This window comes from Prunus persica, chromosome G6, assembly GCF_000346465.2.
Source record: "Prunus persica cultivar Lovell chromosome G6, Prunus_persica_NCBIv2, whole genome shotgun sequence".
Taxonomy (NCBI): domain Eukaryota; kingdom Viridiplantae; phylum Streptophyta; class Magnoliopsida; order Rosales; family Rosaceae; genus Prunus; species Prunus persica.
The window spans coordinates 23622039-23638308 of NC_034014.1; the positions used below are offsets into that span (position 1 = coordinate 23622039).

General features: G+C 37.6%; 4 protein-coding genes across 4 annotated transcripts; 1 reads left to right on the plus strand and 3 right to left on the minus strand.

Moving 5' to 3' along the window:
* Positions 1029–2040, plus strand: LOC18775576. The gene has a single exon (XM_007206658.2). It carries the CDS (start codon positions 1300–1302, stop codon positions 1843–1845), a length of 546 nt encoding a protein of 181 aa, XP_007206720.2. The 5' UTR covers positions 1029–1299; the 3' UTR covers positions 1846–2040.
* LOC18773635 lies at positions 3560–5650 on the minus strand. Its single transcript, XM_007205097.2, has one exon. It carries the CDS (start codon positions 5338–5340, stop codon positions 3955–3957), a length of 1386 nt encoding a protein of 461 aa, XP_007205159.1. The 5' UTR covers positions 5341–5650; the 3' UTR covers positions 3560–3954.
* LOC18772157 (adenosine kinase 2) lies at positions 5980–9108 on the minus strand. Its single transcript, XM_007206406.2, has 12 exons — positions 8802–9108; positions 8522–8575; positions 8093–8139; positions 7951–7982; positions 7755–7856; positions 7530–7597; positions 7307–7383; positions 7114–7211; positions 6951–7021; positions 6798–6864; positions 6538–6721; positions 5980–6365 (listed from the first exon to the last, which is right to left on the minus strand). The coding sequence occupies exons 1-12, from the start codon at positions 8882–8884 to the stop codon at positions 6223–6225; spliced, it is 1026 nt and encodes a 341-aa protein (XP_007206468.2). The 5' UTR covers positions 8885–9108; the 3' UTR covers positions 5980–6222.
* Positions 10110–13000, minus strand: LOC18773383 (isocitrate dehydrogenase [NAD] catalytic subunit 5, mitochondrial). The gene is made up of 8 exons (XM_020566436.1): positions 12708–13000; positions 11838–12158; positions 11590–11751; positions 11440–11514; positions 11159–11268; positions 11004–11076; positions 10486–10691; positions 10110–10393 (listed from the first exon to the last, which is right to left on the minus strand). Exons 1-7 carry the CDS (start codon positions 12912–12914, stop codon positions 10500–10502), a joined length of 1140 nt encoding a protein of 379 aa, XP_020422025.1. The 5' UTR covers positions 12915–13000; the 3' UTR covers positions 10110–10393; positions 10486–10499.

Below are 16270 nucleotides of genomic sequence, written 5' to 3' on the forward strand. Positions count from 1 at the left end.
ATTTCTGCATAGTTTTAGTAAGAATTTAGGCGTACCTCAACCATTGTGTGGCTATGCTTTTATAGTAGTCTCTTAGGCTAGGGTTTCAGAGGAATAATTCCGTAGATGGAAGGGAATTATTCCTCCCCTTTTTGGAATTGATTTGATTAATTAGGGATTTGATTAATTAGGGTAAATCAAATCCCTAATTGTGGTAGGTATTAAATCAAATCCCGATTCAATTAGGCAACTCCTCATTTATTTGGGGATCGTGGTAATTAACCAAATCAATTCTCAACCTAATTAGGTAACGTTCAATTTAATTGGGTAATTCCCAATTAAATTGAGTAACTCCCAATTAGGTTGATTAATTCCCAATTAGGTCAAATAATCCCCAAATAGTAGGAATTATTTGACCTAGGGTTTGATTTAATTAGGTTCCCACAATACTCACAGGATATTAAGACTGCAGAGCAACAATGTTGTACGTACGGATGGTACATGGTGCAAGAAGTGATAAAAAAGCAACAAATTAGTGCTGCTGATCCTGATTAAATCTTGAATGCAACTAAGTGGGAAATAATTATTATTATAAAAAAAAAAAAAAAAAAAAGCAAATGCCTTAGCTCATATCCCATATATCCTACCCCAAATGTGATCTACAGCAGAGCAGGAAGGAATATCAGAAACTTTTGACTTGTAATTGGCTTTCTCATTAGCCGACCATCATCTTCAACTCACACACTAAGCAAAACAATAGGTAAAATAATATCTTGTGTTACAGCTAAAAGAATGTTGCTTGCACTTGATGATGTACTCAAAAGGCACACAATCTAATCTCTCTGCACTACTGGTTTTTTATGGAGCTGTTTCCTTTTTCTTTCTTTTTTTTTGGCAGATTCATATATTAAATTCAGCAAAAAATCATGGCATTACAAATAAGTGGGATCGCACACACTTTGTCCAAGAAGCTTATCCCATCCTTAGTTTCATATCTTATCTTTTCCACTCCCAACCTGTGGGGTCTTTAAGTTTGAGAACTACGAAAAATCACTCTCCAAGCACCATGCTTTCTTAAGAGAAAGAGAAGAAAAAAAAGACTGCTCACAGTGTGGCATGTTTATTTATGTATGATTTTATAATCTTTGATATGCATGTTCGTACAATTTCGTATCAAGATGCATTTATATTAAAGGAGTGAAGGGTACAGCACGGTAGTGCAAAGTTATATAATTTGATCACATTTAAAAAGAAAAAAGAAATATCATCTCTCTCAGCTTCCCTTCCCTCTCTTAGCTAGCCTATCATGTCAACCATTTAATGCTCCAAAATAGTGCCTCCTCTTCCACAACTATATATATACCTTTCACCTTCGTGCAAAATAAACCAACCCATCTATTTCAGTTCTTCTCTCTCTCTCTCTCTCTCTCTCTCTCTCTCTCTCTCTCTCTCTCTCTCTCTCCCTCTGTGTGTATGCATATAAACATGATGAAGGGGAAGTTTGTAAGGGTGTGTGCAAACAAGTGGAGGAAGATAGGAAGTAGAGGGAGCTTACCTTCTTCTACATGCTGTGAGAATTGCTGTCAATGGGCTTTGTGGTCTTCCATGCATGAAGAAAACTCAATCCCAAAAGATGTCCCAAAGGGTCACTTAGTAGTCTATGTGGGTGAGAACCAGAAGAGGTTTGTGATCAAAGTCACCTTACTTAATCACCCTCTCTTTAGGGCATTGCTCGATCAAGCTCGAGAAGAATACGATTTCCATGCTGATTCGAAACTCTATATACCGTGCGACGAGAGTCTTTTCCTCGATGTTGTTCGATGCGCTAGCTCTCCGGTTGATCGAAGGTTTCCTCTGTGTCTTTGAGAATTCAGTTCGGTACTAACAGACAACACTGAAGTATTTAATTGATTCATGAGGTCTGTGCTCCAATAATAATGCAAATCAGCAGATATGCAGCCTTATTGTTGTACAATATGTAGAGTTGTAAAACATTTAATATGTTCTAGGTCACCAATGTAATTCAGTTCAAGAATAGTAAATTCTGTTCTGCTTACTTGCTCAGAACTTGTGCTGTTTTTTTATAAGCACGGCGCATATGAAACAAACATAAGTGAAGTGGTCCAAACTAGGTACACCAGAGCTAAAATTTGATGCACACCGGATCTCAGCAGGACCAGAACCAACCAGCCAACTAACTGAGACCAACTTGTCACAGTTTTTAAGTGGGCCAAAAATTTCAGTTGCTCATGCAATGCAAGAGCACTCAGAAACTAGATGCATATTTGTGAGTGAGCTCAGTTTACATTTTGGCCATTGGCAAAGCGGTTGACTGGTTGCTGGTTGCATTTATTTAACCAAAAAAGACCACCAAAAAAGGAAGAAGAAGAAGAGATGGAGGTTTTGATGTCTGAATTAAATGGAACCCAACAAATTACTGGCTATATTTGAAACCATAATCATGGGAATGAGGACTTTTTAGTGATTTAGTAATTTAAAATTGCAGCATATGAACATCATATATTTGAGATTTTATGCCATTGACTTCCTACCCTGTATCAGCAGTGTTCCAGATCCCTTCTTCCTCTTTTATTCATTGTTCCATTGTTATTCCATGTGGCAGCATTGGATTTGATAATATTATTTTAACTGAGATATTAAAATAACAGTCATTTCATGTTCCATATTAGTTGGTGCCTAAAATTTGAGATTTTTTAATATATTTTTGTCTCTAGTATTATTATTATCTTTTGAAGTAAATAAATATACAGTCAGTTCTTTGTTAACAGTGTGGGATCTGCAGATCCAGTGAACAGCAAGTCATTGCCTTTAATTTTCCAGGTTTCAAGCCAAAGTTGCAAAAGACCTTCCAAGAGCTGCTTTCTTGCCATAAAATTCCAAAGAGGAAGGCTACCAATTAAAGATACTGTACATGGCTCAGATGACTTAAAAATATTGAAAACTGACTAATTCTCAAAGGCCCTTTTAGCATACCATCCAAACATAAACTCTATCAATTTAACAGGATGTTGGAAGTCAACTTCAAAGCTATAATGAATCAGATTCTATGTTAGTTTGACGAGACAGGGCATGCTATGAACCAATCAAATAAAGGCCTGGATTAAAACCCACTATTCTTTCTTGATCCAGTCTTGGTGGATCAATCCCCACGTCATTAATGGATTGTTCATCAGTCATCACCACAAGGGAATTGCTTGGCAGCAGCGAGCCTATCTATTAGGCTCTTACAAGATAAAGCCTATCCATCTTCTACGATCTCATCATGAAATTATACAAGTTGCCTCACTGCACATAATGAATATAGACCGTATAATGAAAGCTCTTGATGGCTCAATGCATATTTCATATGACCCTAGACTCATTTATATACATAAAACACCTCAAGAATGCACAATTATGTACTCTCACAAAGGTTATCTACTTTTCTCATCTCATCACATTTAGCTTACTGTAACACGAACACTAATACATACCTATACGGTGGCCCATAAAGTAAATTAAGGTGCATTCACAAATCCTGTACAATGTTTATAACCAAAATGAAAACAGAACAGTATCCTTCAAAAAGAAATTCCTCTATAACAAAAACAACCGAAAAAATGAAGGCTGAATGCTGTAACGATCTAAGTAACTCTTACAATGACGATTATGAATTGCTTTCATTATCATCAACAAAAGGAGCATGCAATACAGGGAATTAAAACAATGATTGCAATGTCATTTACACATGAAGGATTCTTGTGCAAGGTAATACACAAGTAGTATACTGCTCTCTGATACATTACATACAACAACATTGTCTAGCGACTACACTAAACAATAGCAGTGCTGAATATCAGGGAATCCAAAGCAGGAACACACAGAGCACTGAAAGATTACCAGGAATGTAGTGTTACAACTGAAGCCTGCAAGAGAAACTGCCAGCCATTTACTCACAAGTATCATCTAAGGCTCTCAATCTAGAGCTCCGATCCTATCCCCCTGAGAACTAGCATCCCTACACCTCGCCCTCGCTGCAAAGTAAAATATCAGCCAAGCCACCATAAAGTAGACTTCCACAGTTGCCTGAAAAAGCTTGGCAAAAGATTTTCCACAAATTCGAGCTACAATCCATCTTACAGATGACCCACAAAATATAGCTTCCAAACACTTAATCTGGATAGCTTGGCGCAACATTGACAGCATCAAATAACATCCTTCCTTGACAATCTCCCTTCCATTCTTCCTCGAATCCACTATGGCAACCCAAGCATCGACAGCGAATACGAATGCCACCAATGTATCCAACACGAACCACATTAACAGAAACCCAGAAATCTCCTTCTCATAACCTCGAATCCACGGAGGCATAACCGAAAAAGGCATCAACTTTAACCTGATGAAAAGTTTGAAAAATGAGTACTGGTCCTCAATTTCCCCGAAATACCACAAGCCGAGAAGCTGAGTGAGAGCATCTCTCACCGCCCACCTCATGAGAATGAACCCAGAGAGCCTCTTGACGCCCAGTCTAGACCCATCCCAAACCAGACCAACAAACGAAGTAATCCTCCCGATCAGATCATTCACAACTGTGGTAAACACAACGCCAAGAACCCATGAATACGTAATAAGAAACCCAAGAATTACCCAACCGTAAGCTGCAGATAAGAAACTCACAAGAAAGAACAACGTCGCCACATCTCGGCGACCCAGCTCCAATCCCTTGATGAAGAATTGCAAATCGACGACCCGATCATCCAATTCCTCATCACCGCCTTTCTCCTCTCCTTCACTGCTATTGCCTTCCCTATCTCCCTCTCCAGCTCTGTCATCGGAAATGGTGAATTTATCGGCTTTGAACGTGAGACCGGAGCGGACAATTTCAGAAACCCTAGTTCCGTAAGTTCCATTAAACCCTAATTTGGAGGTGGAGTGAGAGGCGGAGGAGAAAATGAGGATAGGGGCGATGCGATTGGGGCCGAATTGGGAGCGAGTGTCGCCGTCGTCGCCGGAGAAGAAGTCGTCGTCTAGGGTTCCGACTCGGGTGAGGTGGAGAAATGGACGGTGGCGGCGGCGGAGGGTGACCGGAGAAGGGGAATCCGCCGGAGATCGGGAAGAGCGGTGGTTGGGGCTGGCAGCGCCGGCGAGATCGAGGCGGGAGAGGAGGGACTTGAGAGAAGGGTCGCGGTCGATAAAGGATGTGAGGAGGTAGGTCCCATTTTCGACGACCGTACGGAAGGAGAAGATGAGGAGAGAGAGGAAGAAGAAGGTGAAGAGGTTGCCGGCAAACGACGTCGTCGCTTGTCTCAGGACTTGGGCGGTGCTGCGCAGGTGGTTCAGCCGTGGATGCTGATCGCTCATCGCGGTTTTTTTCGAAAAAAAACGTTTCTTTTTTTCTTCTGTTTTTCTCGGCGTTTTTTGTTTTTGTTTTTGTTTTTATTGTTGGTGTGAGTTGTCTTGTGACTTTGTGAGGGGAGAGAGAGAGAGAGAGAGCACGACCGATTGGTGTGTGATACAACACTCAGAGAAAAATCTACACGCGTCGTGTTGTAGAGCTACGACGTCGTCTGGAGATGAATACAAGGTGAAGGTCATATCAGCCAATTTGTCTTGTCTGATGAGGCAGTCTGTGAGTGTCACAAATTAAAACAACCTTTGCCAATGCTTTAGGACGTTCGAAAATTGATGTTTTTTTATGGGTAAAAACTATTATATTGTGGTTTTACTACGTCGAAAAAATTAAATTTGAGACATAGTAATTACCTTTTAAAATTAGCTTCTCAAACTCTTTCTTTTTTGGGGGAACCTTTCCTATTGGAGACCTAGGCCCTTTTTTTATTGGGCAAGTACTTGGACCATTTTTCATCATCCTTGATGATGGGCCAGCAGTATAATGCGATCAAATATGGGACGGTATCCCCAAAGTTTATTTTGTGAAATGCGGCCAACATAATAATTGGATGATGATAAATTGAACAAGAAAGACAAAGGGAAGATAGCTAGCATTCCTCAACACAATATAACGTATAAAATTTCTTCTCACTTGTTCAAAGAAAGGGTTGGGGGTTAAAAATCCCATACCAAATAACTAGGTTTAGTGGGCAATTTCCGGATGCATAGTCCATCCAAATGACTATAATAATTAATAAGCAAATACAAAGATAGAATACTAGAAATAGACTTCTAAACAATCAAAATTTTAAATAACACATAGGAAGTGGAGACAGACACAAAAGGAATGGCTTAATTGAAATCAGGCTTCTCTGGGTAGGTGCAGCTAGACCTTTGGATGACAACATTCGCGGCATAGTTGCCCGCTTTCACACAGTCTTCGACTGGTTTCTCTTGAACTAACTGAGATAGAAAACCTCCAACAAACGCATCCCCTAGACCAAAAACAACATAACAAGTTAATCACAATTTCAATTGTTAGTCTCTGTTATTTTAACTAATCTGATGGAGCAACATTGATAAAAGTCGTAATCTTACGTGACAAACATTTGGATGCTTATGTTAATGCTTTCAAGAATGCCCTAAAAGCTGCTACACAAGACATACCTGCTCCGTTGGTATCAACCAGTTTTTCTTTGGGCAACCTTATGACTGGGAACTTTTTCACTTTCCCATCCTCAGCAACAACTACGGGATCTGCACCCTGAGTAATAACAGTAATCCTCTTGTGTGTTCCTGATGCTTTGGGCCACTGGGAGATCTTTAGAGCTATTTGCTCGACATCATCAGTCTGTTAACTCAATCAATCAGAATCAATTAACACTATGAGTGGAAACCATTAATGTGGTCTGGCACTAGGAAATTACCTCCCAGCCATGGACTTTTGAAAAGGTTCTAGCTTCCGTCTCATTTCCAAAAACAAAGTCCATATACCTAAATTTCAATAAATAAAAAAAGGCACATCTACATCAGTATGTCCATATTACTCTATTACTGTAACAAAAAGGATAGGAACTTACGGCAAAACTTTCTCCTGAGCATCCTTGAAAAATTCACAGATAAATGGAGCAGAAAGGTTCATTGAGAAAACCTGCAGATAAAGGGAATGGTCAAGACTGTTTCTTGCAAACGCGATTGAGAGCAGAAAACAAGACGAAATTTCAAAGATATAATATTTCAAACCTTGTTAGTTGCAGCTGCATGTTCAGCAACAAGCTGAATGGAGTCTGGGGATACAGTAAGAAAAAAACCAGCAATATAGAAGTACTTGGCCTTCTCAACTGTCCAATCAAGATTTTTCAGAGAAATCGGGTCAGAAGAATGCATTACTAGAGAAATGAACCACAAACCTAAAACACAAAGGTTGAAAGGGTACCCAAAGCCCAATTTTCTGGTCTTTTTAAATGCTCAAACTTGTAGCAGTTAGCAGCTGACAAATTGGCAATAAGTGACCTGCATATACATACCACACGATTATTGTCAGTCCAATAGACAGAAAATTACAAGTATATTTTACAGCTACACTAACATTTAGAGGACAGTTAGTTAATTGGAAAGCATAATTTGAAATTTCAAAACAAGCTTGATTTTAAACTGACCTTTCACCACCTACAACACAAACAGCACAGGTTCCGGTTGGTGCAGACTCATCCTCATAATAGTGAACCTAGTTCAGAACAGCAATAGGTAATATAAGTTGGTGAGACAATTTAAGAGGAAAAAGAAGTTTTACTTTTTTTAACTGCAAAAGAGTTCCTGTCTTTGCATGTGTACCTTATTCATAAATAAGGAATAATGCAGAAGGAAACAAAGAAGACAATTACATTAACACCAGCAAGTTTTGAGTTCTTCTTCATCTCTTCCCCATACTTGTCCTTTCCTATGGAACCCATATAACTTGTTGCACCAGGTATTTGAAGCATCCACTGCAGAAGGTAAAGAGAAATACACTCAGTGGTGAATTGATGAAGGATATAAAGGATCGAATTTAATTATCACAAGAAACATTTCATGAAGTACCTGGGCAACCCGGATTGAATTTTGAGTAGCACCTGCAGAAATCAAAAGTTCAAATTCAACTCATTGTGAACGTATTTATAAGTTTAATATATCCACAACAAGACTGTTTGAAAAGCCAGGCGATGCAAAATCAATGCTGTACCTCCAGCAATGTACTCCACATTATACTTGGAAGACATTTCATCATACCTGAGACAAACATCCATGTTGGTCAAGATTTCATCCAGCTAAAGATATGTCTAACAAGAAAGTATTGTGTCACAGTCGCATCGAAGAGTGGATGACTTTAATTTTACATAAATGAAACTGTTGAAGACCTTTTAGATAAATATAGACCCTAAGCTCTCCTTACTCCTTCATAGGCGTACATGTATGATATTTGTTGAATGGAAAGAGTAACACATTTTAAATTCCAACTGGTCATGTCAATGTAGTTTAACTAACACACGGTTCACTTTCCCTCTCTTTGAATTGGCAAATTAAGCAAAAAATAATGGCCCACAAAATCTCTAACAGATTCATATCTAGTCTACAAAAGTACACATCCTAGATACAAGATTAAATTGCTTACATGGATAGGTGCTTGTCCTCGGCAAGAATCGCATTGTTGAGCTGCAGGTCATATCTGTTACACAAAAGCAAACAACATCAGGTTTCAAATCAATCCCAGGACACCAAATTACGTGTTCCTGTAGTTCAGCGTAGAAAGCCTAAGCTTAAAACATGAGCTAAAACTACGTAGTTGAGCTAGAAAAGCTCAAGCTAAGCAATAGATCAAACAGCTGGAGGGCTTGGAGAAGCTTCATGGATCTAAGGATTGAGCAAAAGGTGGTTGAGAGAAAGCGACGTACTTTTGCAAGAACTCGTCGTCGACGACGGCGGAGATGTCAAGGAGGGGGTTGCCCATCCCCAATAGAATTCCTTCGTACGCCATTGGAGAGGAGAAGAAATGAGAGAGAGCTAAAGCTGAAGATTTGGGTTTAACAAAGAGTAGCAAGTAGCAAGATTCAGAAATGAGATCAGATCTATATTGGTAATGGCATGTTGGGAGCCAAATGAGTAGGTTTATATAGGTAGAGAGGTTTCCTTCTGTGCCTTTGCAGTGAAGTGGGGTTAGTGGCTCTCTCGCTATTTCACCAAACCAAACCCACTGGGCACGCATACTTAGGAAATGCTTTTCCCACTATTTGGGATTTTTTTTTCGTTAATTATCGTATTTTGTTTAAGAATTAAGTAAGAAATTATTCTTTCTTTCTTTTTTTTAATGAAAAAAAGTTAAGGGGGTAGGGGAGGCTACCTCATCCAGGATCATGGCATATCAAAGCCTATTTGAAGACTTACAAAGAGGGTCTTATAATATAGTATAGTATGCTAGGAATCGAACTAAAGACCTCTATTTAGGGAGTAAGCAATTGCTCCGAACCACTAGTAGATCTTTCCTATTTTGCTTATTGTAGTACACAATGATGCCTAACATGTCTACTAATAATTGTTTTGGGCTTTTTTTTAATTTATTTATTATTTTTAAGAGCAAGTTGTGTAATATTTTGCTTATGGTCTCAACTCAACTAGTATGTGAACTATAATCCCTTGTTAAATCAACCACCGACACAACTGGTTAACTAGGTAATAAAAAAATAAATTTGAGTTATTATAAGAAAGATCCACATCCAAATGTGCATGAATCTATATATATAAAGCAAAAGACAGAGAATGGTGAAACATTCAAAATATCAGAAAATGCCCTTGGTTAATGCAAACATTAAGAATTCAAATTATTAATTAAATGAGGATAATATGGTAAATTCACACTTTTTCATATTTAAAAAAATTAAAAGAAAAGGAAAAGGCAGATAATGGATCTTATTTTTATGGAATATAACTATCCATTATCTTTTTTAATTTTAAAATAAATTTACTTATTTTTTAAAAAAAACCTCTCGCAAGCGCGGAAGCGCGTGCAGAGAGGCTAGTTATGAATTATGAAAAAGATCCTTGGGGTCGTTTTGCAATATAACATATTTGTGTATGTGGGGACTCGTGTGCGTTTGTTTTGACACATTTGTCCACATGGGAGAAGTGGATGAACCAGAGGTAACAGTTGAACTTGAAACACAATAAAACGAAAAAAATTTAGGATATAAGGTAAGAGGGAGACAGATAGGAAAGACATCATATGATTCATATTATTGTGTTCTTATTTCACCAAAAATTTTGACAGAACAATAAAATAATACCATAGAAGATCCATGGCACAATGATTCTCTGAGAAGGCACCTTCAACACAAAATGTTTATTTTGAGAAATATTGCATAGGAAGATGAATATGTAAATATGTGAATATGTTAGTTTCTCCACTTTTTGCCCTTCAAACCTCTCCGTGACTGGACAAATATCTTCGTAATCATCCAAGTGAAGTGATATTATTCCCCTTCAGAAACAACTGAAGAAACGCGAAACAAAAGTTTGAAAACATGACTCCAAAAGAAGTCACAATAATCTGTTGACTACGAATCCAAAAAACCCAAATCCTACCAAGCATCATCCTCTCAAAGATGATCGCAGATTGCCTTCGTAAAGTCGGAAGTTGACGATGCGCCACCAAGGTCAGCTGTTCGGAACTTCCCCTCTGCAATTGTGCTGAGGATTGCATTCTGGATCCGATCAGCTTTATCGTGAAGCTCCAAATGTCGTAGCATTGTAACAGAACTTAGAAGCAGAGCAGTTGGATTTGCCAAGTTCTATGAAATTTAAACAAAAGAAGGATGACTTAGCAGCAAATTGATACTAATACATACAAAACCTATTTCTAAACAAGCAGAGCTTAATAAGTTTACCCTTTGAAAAAAGAAACAATTCATATAAAATGTACTCAACAATATCAATCGTAATATGGCTTTCATTATCAATTTATGCTAATCCTCTTAAATAGGACCACATCAACAGTTACCAAATACCAAACGACAGGATGGGGTAGGTGAGGGTATTGAATGGACTTCTTGTGTAATTACATACACTGCAGATTGAACATCACACGGTTCAAGAATGCTCACCTTTCCAGCAATATCAGGTGCTGAACCATGTACAGCTTCAGCAAGGGCAATGCCTCCCTCACCAATGTTGCAACTGCATAGGAAGGCAATTGGTGTCAGATGATTTTTGGATCGTACTACAGAAAGGAATTAAAAATGCATATTTTAAGCCATACCTCGGTGTTAATCCCAAACCCCCTATCAACCCAGCACAAAGGTCACTAATAATATCACCATAGAGGTTAGGCATGACTAGCACATCAAAAAGTGCTGGATTCTTCACAAGCTGCATAAGGTAAAACAATTAGTTAGCGTGACCTTAGTTTTTTCCTCCAAAAACCCTCAAACTACGTGCTTAATATATAGTTTTTTCCCCTTCTTTAAAGTAAATACTAAAGTATACAAATTTTAAATAAATAAAAAAATTCCCCAAGTTTAAAGGGAAATTTATCCATACCATCATACAGCAATTATCAATGACGACTTCCTCGTATTTTATGTCAGGGTACTTCTCTGCAACCTCACGACAACACTGAAAGCAAAGATCAAACCAGTTTCGATGCGAGTATACTTGGGAAAACAATCAACTAGAATGTAGTTGGCAAACCTTAAGAAAAAGACCATCAGTTTTCTGCATAATGTTTGCTTTGTGTATCGCAGACACTCTCTCTCTTCCATGGGTTTTGGCATAATGGAAAGCATACTCAGCCACCCTCAAGCTTGCCTGACGGGTTATAATCTTGAGGCTCTCAACAACACCTCTCACCACCTACCACAAAAACAAGGAACTTAATCAAATTTATGTACATAAAAAATATCTGACTATGTTATTCTGCTTATTCGTTAAAGACTTACTTGATGTTCAAGTCCACTATACTCCCCCTCTGTATTTTCACGAATAGTGATAAGATTGACATCGTCATATCGAGTTTTATATCCAGGAAGGCTGTAACAAGGCCTGACATTTGCATACAAATTAAGTTCTTTCCTCAGAGTAAGGTTCAATGAACGATGACCTTTCCCAATTGGTGTGGCCATCGGCCCTTTCAAGCCTACCCGGTTCTTTCGTACCGATTCTAAACTTTCCCATGTTAGAAAACTCTGAGTTCTAGGATCAATTTGGTCCCCAACGTAATGCTCTTCCCATTCAATTGGCACTTCAGCTTCTCTGAATACCTGCACCCACGCAAATTGTGAACTGAATCAGAACTTGAAACCATAACAGAGTAAATACAAACAACAGCCATCACGCACCCATTAGTTATTAAACTAGGACATTGTCCTAATCATGCAAGAACTGAATTTCGGCATTTAAATTATCGACATTTTTCTGGGAAATGTGATCTCTTCTTTAAATTTGCATTTTTATGGTGAGGTAGCTCCCTGATCGATTCAGGAAAAGAAATTCCCATTGAAGCAAACTTCACAACAAATCAAATCATCAAACTCTAAACCGTTAATATTAGTACTACACGACAAAAATACTTGACCAGCCAAAAATTATTATCTTAATAACAGACTAATATCCAATGAAACATCTAAATTCCACAAAGATTTCAAAACCCTAAACTTTCAAGTGCATGCCAGTGCAAGTGTGCGCATATATGTCTGAACGCACACATACAATACATACATACAGATATTAATATACAACTCTGATGCAAAATAAAAGGCGCGCAAATGGAAAATTGGAACAGAAGAAGGCGATAGAGATCGGAGAGGGACCTGTTTGACGGACTCGGCGATCTCGGGGCCGATACCATCGCCGGGGAAGAGAGTGGCACGGATCGGAGTGGAATCAGACGAGAAAACCCTAGCTGCTTGTGATGACGGTGATGAGGAGGATAGAAGGCTAGGGCTAGGATTCGCGGCGCCGGAGAGAAACTGGGTCGAGCGGCTTCCGAGGGCGCGCCTCAATAGGTGGGAAGCCATTATCGCTGCTTGTGTAATTTGGCGATCGCAGAGAAAAACACTTAAAACCTTCTTCGGTCTATAACTAAATGAACAGACAGACTGGAGGAATATTATTATTTTGTATTTTTATAATTATTTATTCCATTGACTAGCAATAATTTTATTTTTTCAATTTCTTTTGTTGGAATAATATATTCTCCGCCAATTACTTATTTTCTTTTTTTAGCCTTAAAAGAAAACCTTTATTTTGGAAACAAAATGTTAAACTTTTTTTTAATGAAGGAGAAAGGGGATTATAATACAATTTGACTAAACATTTTGTTTGGAAATAGAAATACAATTAGACTAAAAAAAATTTGAAGCTTACAGAATTTTGGGAATAGGATGATACATGTCGAAAAAATAAAAGATGAAAGACTAATAACACTAAACCTAATGCTAATGGGTCTAGCCTAGTGGAAATGGACCTTGACTTACATACAAGAGATTTCAAGTTACATCCCCATGACATATTAGGTGTATGTGTATGTGTATGTGTGTGTGACTTACATACAAAAGACTATCACTTGTACTCAATAACACTAAACCTAATAGTTTCACAAACCTCATGAGAACTTTTTTATTTATTGTTTAACTAGTCTCTCCGTACGCGCTTCGCGCATGCGAGAGACTTTTTTTAACAAAAATTTAAATTTATTTTAGAATTAAAAAAGATAATGGGTAGTTGTGTTTCATAAAAATAGGATCTATTATTTGATTTTTCTTTTCATTTTAATTTTTTTTTAATATAAAAAAGTGTGAATTTACCATATTATCCTTATTTAATTAATAATTCCAATTCTTAGAGCCAGTTTGGCATTGCTGTACTGTGAAAATAATCACTATCAAATTTGCTGTGAGAGAAAGTAGTTTGGCGTTTGATAAAATTTTTGTTAAAAGTGTTGTTGGTATTGATTTTACTCATAATCAGAAAATGATTGCCGATTAATCATTAAACCCAGCTCCTCTTCGAAATTGATTCCTGCATAATCAGAAGATGAAAGCACCTCATTAGCTGCTTTCTTTTATAGCTTTCTCTCACAGCAATTTTTAACAATAAGTGATTTCTCACAGTTTACCAAACGAATTGGGCTTCCCAAAATTTTTAAAAAATCACTTATCACTCCAAATAAGCAATGTCAAACGGGCACTTAATGTTTACATTAACCCAAGGTATTTTCTGGTATTTTAAATGTTTCACCATTCTTTGTCTTTTACTTTATATATATATATATATATATATATATATATATATATATGAAAAACATAACCACTAAGTTGGACTTGCCCGACATAACTGAAATGGTCTCAGTTTCTGTAGCCTTAGGCCTTCTGAGAGCTTTAAACCCACCAGGAATGGCCAATGGACTTTATATGAGAGTCTTGTTATTCTCCCTTAATACTTTACCCAACTTATGAGTTGGGTTGGGTCAGGCCCAGAAGATACTCTTATGTCTTACCCAATCACTTTATTCTATTCTTGTGCACAATCTTGATGTTCGTAAGAGCATTTTTATTGGGAGGCCCCAGCCTGAGCAAGAGGCCATCTAGGCCCCCAATTCAGTTTCCAAAGCTCAAGTCTTGCCAGAGTAAGAGTTGGGCTCCATCAACTTGGGTAAGCCCAAAGGCAAGACTTGTCTGGACTGTTGCCTGGGCATGCTAACATCATTGTGACCTTAACAACCAATTTAAATAACAAAAATAATTGAAAAAATAAAGGAAAAAAATACAAAAGATTTCATATATATATATATATATATTTATATTTATATATATATATATAAATAAATACCTAGCCATATTCTTCACTTTTCACACCAAAATTCTATACAAATTTCCTTTCTTTTTGCCATGACAAATGAGTGGAAATGTTCTAATGAACATATGCTAGCTCCATTTTCTCAACCTAGGCAGACTTTGATAGTTTGTACTTTTGAACATGTGGGTTTGATTAGCAGGGAATACATACTTTCTTCTAACCTTCGATAGATAGTCATTCACACATGTTTAGACAATTGTTAATCGTGAATGCGTATGGACTTTACAATGGATTAAACATACATCAATAACAAACTGGAGTCTACATGTGCTTGAATACTTGTGAAAGCGAAACTCATACTTGGAACTTAAGTTTGGTTTTAAACAATTACTCAAGAGCAAAACTCATCTTTAGGCATTGAAGTATAAAACGAGGGGACTTAATGCTGGCACAAAATGGATGTAAGTCAGTGAACGATTCACAAGCATGGATGATTATTTCATTTGGTGGTTGGGAGCGATTGTGCAGCAAAGGCTCAGACAAAATAATGTACCAAAACAAAAGGCCCAAGAAAATGAGAAGAAAGACAAACCAGAGTCTTTCAGTGCCCCAATTGCATCCTTTTGTTCAAAATGAAGCCTTGATGGTGTCACATCTCTGAGACTAGAAGTATGAAATTCAGCTTTATGCGACAAGCAAAATAATGATAAAGCTGCTAATGGGTCAGATTTTACAACTCATGCTAGAACTGATAAATTCTTCATCCCAACCTTCTCTAGCAGTTGTCAGGCTTTCACAACCTCCTACTGCACACAATTCTTCATCCCAGCAAGCCTCAACATCACAAACTGTCCAAATAAGGAGACTAAAGTCTCCAGCAAAGGAAGGCCATGGAGAGTTTGAGATGATGTTTTATGGAACTGTAATTGGTTTTTAATGGAAGTCGTCTACGGTTTTTGATGTATGATATTGTTTTTTGATGGAAGCTTTCTAGGGGTTAAAGTGATGGAACTGAAAGTAGTTTTTGATGGAAGTCATGTAGGGGTTAATGTGATGGCACTGAATGTGGTTGATGATGTAATTGAAAGTGATTTTTTATGTATGGAGTTGGTTCAATTTGTTCATAGTGGTTGATAATTTAGTTTATTCAATTTGTTCAATGTGTGTTGTTTATAGTTCAATTTGTTCATGTTCTTCCCTTCCATTTTCAGCGCTTCTTCTTCGTCCGAAGTAAGAGATTCTTCTAGGATGTGAAAATGGAACTGTAGTTTTAGTTGAGCCCTAAACACAAACACCTATATATAAAGCCCTTCTTGCCCGTCAATCCAACAAGAAATGGAGGGAAATGGTTCCAAATTGGTGGCACATGGGTCTGAGGCGTTGAGGAGGTCAAAGGGGGTTGGTTTGACAATTATATCCTTCATAAAATGGGCAGGTGATTCACATAATGAGATTTAACGATTTTTTTGACGGAAAGTCACGATAAGGACTATTTAAGAACATACATATTAAGGTTAGAGACCAAGATTGATACAAAAAAAACTTTAAGGACGCAATTTGATAGTTTCGTGAACGT

Coding starts and splice junctions, on each gene's coding strand:
- LOC18775576 (XM_007206658.2), top strand. CDS start 1,300: ATGCTCCAAAATAGTGCCTCCTCTTCCACAACTATATATATACCTTTC.
- LOC18773635 (XM_007205097.2), bottom strand. CDS start 5,340: ATGAGCGATCAGCATCCACGGCTGAACCACCTGCGCAGCACCGCCCAA.
- LOC18772157 (XM_007206406.2), bottom strand. CDS start 8,884: ATGGCGTACGAAGGAATTCTATTGGGGATGGGCAACCCCCTCCTTGAC. Junction 7,857..7,950: donor ATTCAATCCGGGTTGCCCAG/GTACTTCATGAA, acceptor TACCTTCTGCAG/TGGATGCTTCAAATACCTGG. Junction 6,865..6,950: donor GCTCAGGAGAAAGTTTTGCC/GTAAGTTCCTAT, acceptor ATTGAAATTTAG/GTATATGGACTTTGTTTTTG.
- LOC18773383 (XM_020566436.1), bottom strand. CDS start 12,914: ATGGCTTCCCACCTATTGAGGCGCGCCCTCGGAAGCCGCTCGACCCAG. Junction 12,159..12,707: donor TCGCCGAGTCCGTCAAACAG/GTCCCTCTCCGA, acceptor GCGTGGGTGCAG/GTATTCAGAGAAGCTGAAGT. Junction 11,077..11,158: donor GGTTTGGGATTAACACCGAG/GTATGGCTTAAA, acceptor CTTCCTATGCAG/TTGCAACATTGGTGAGGGAG.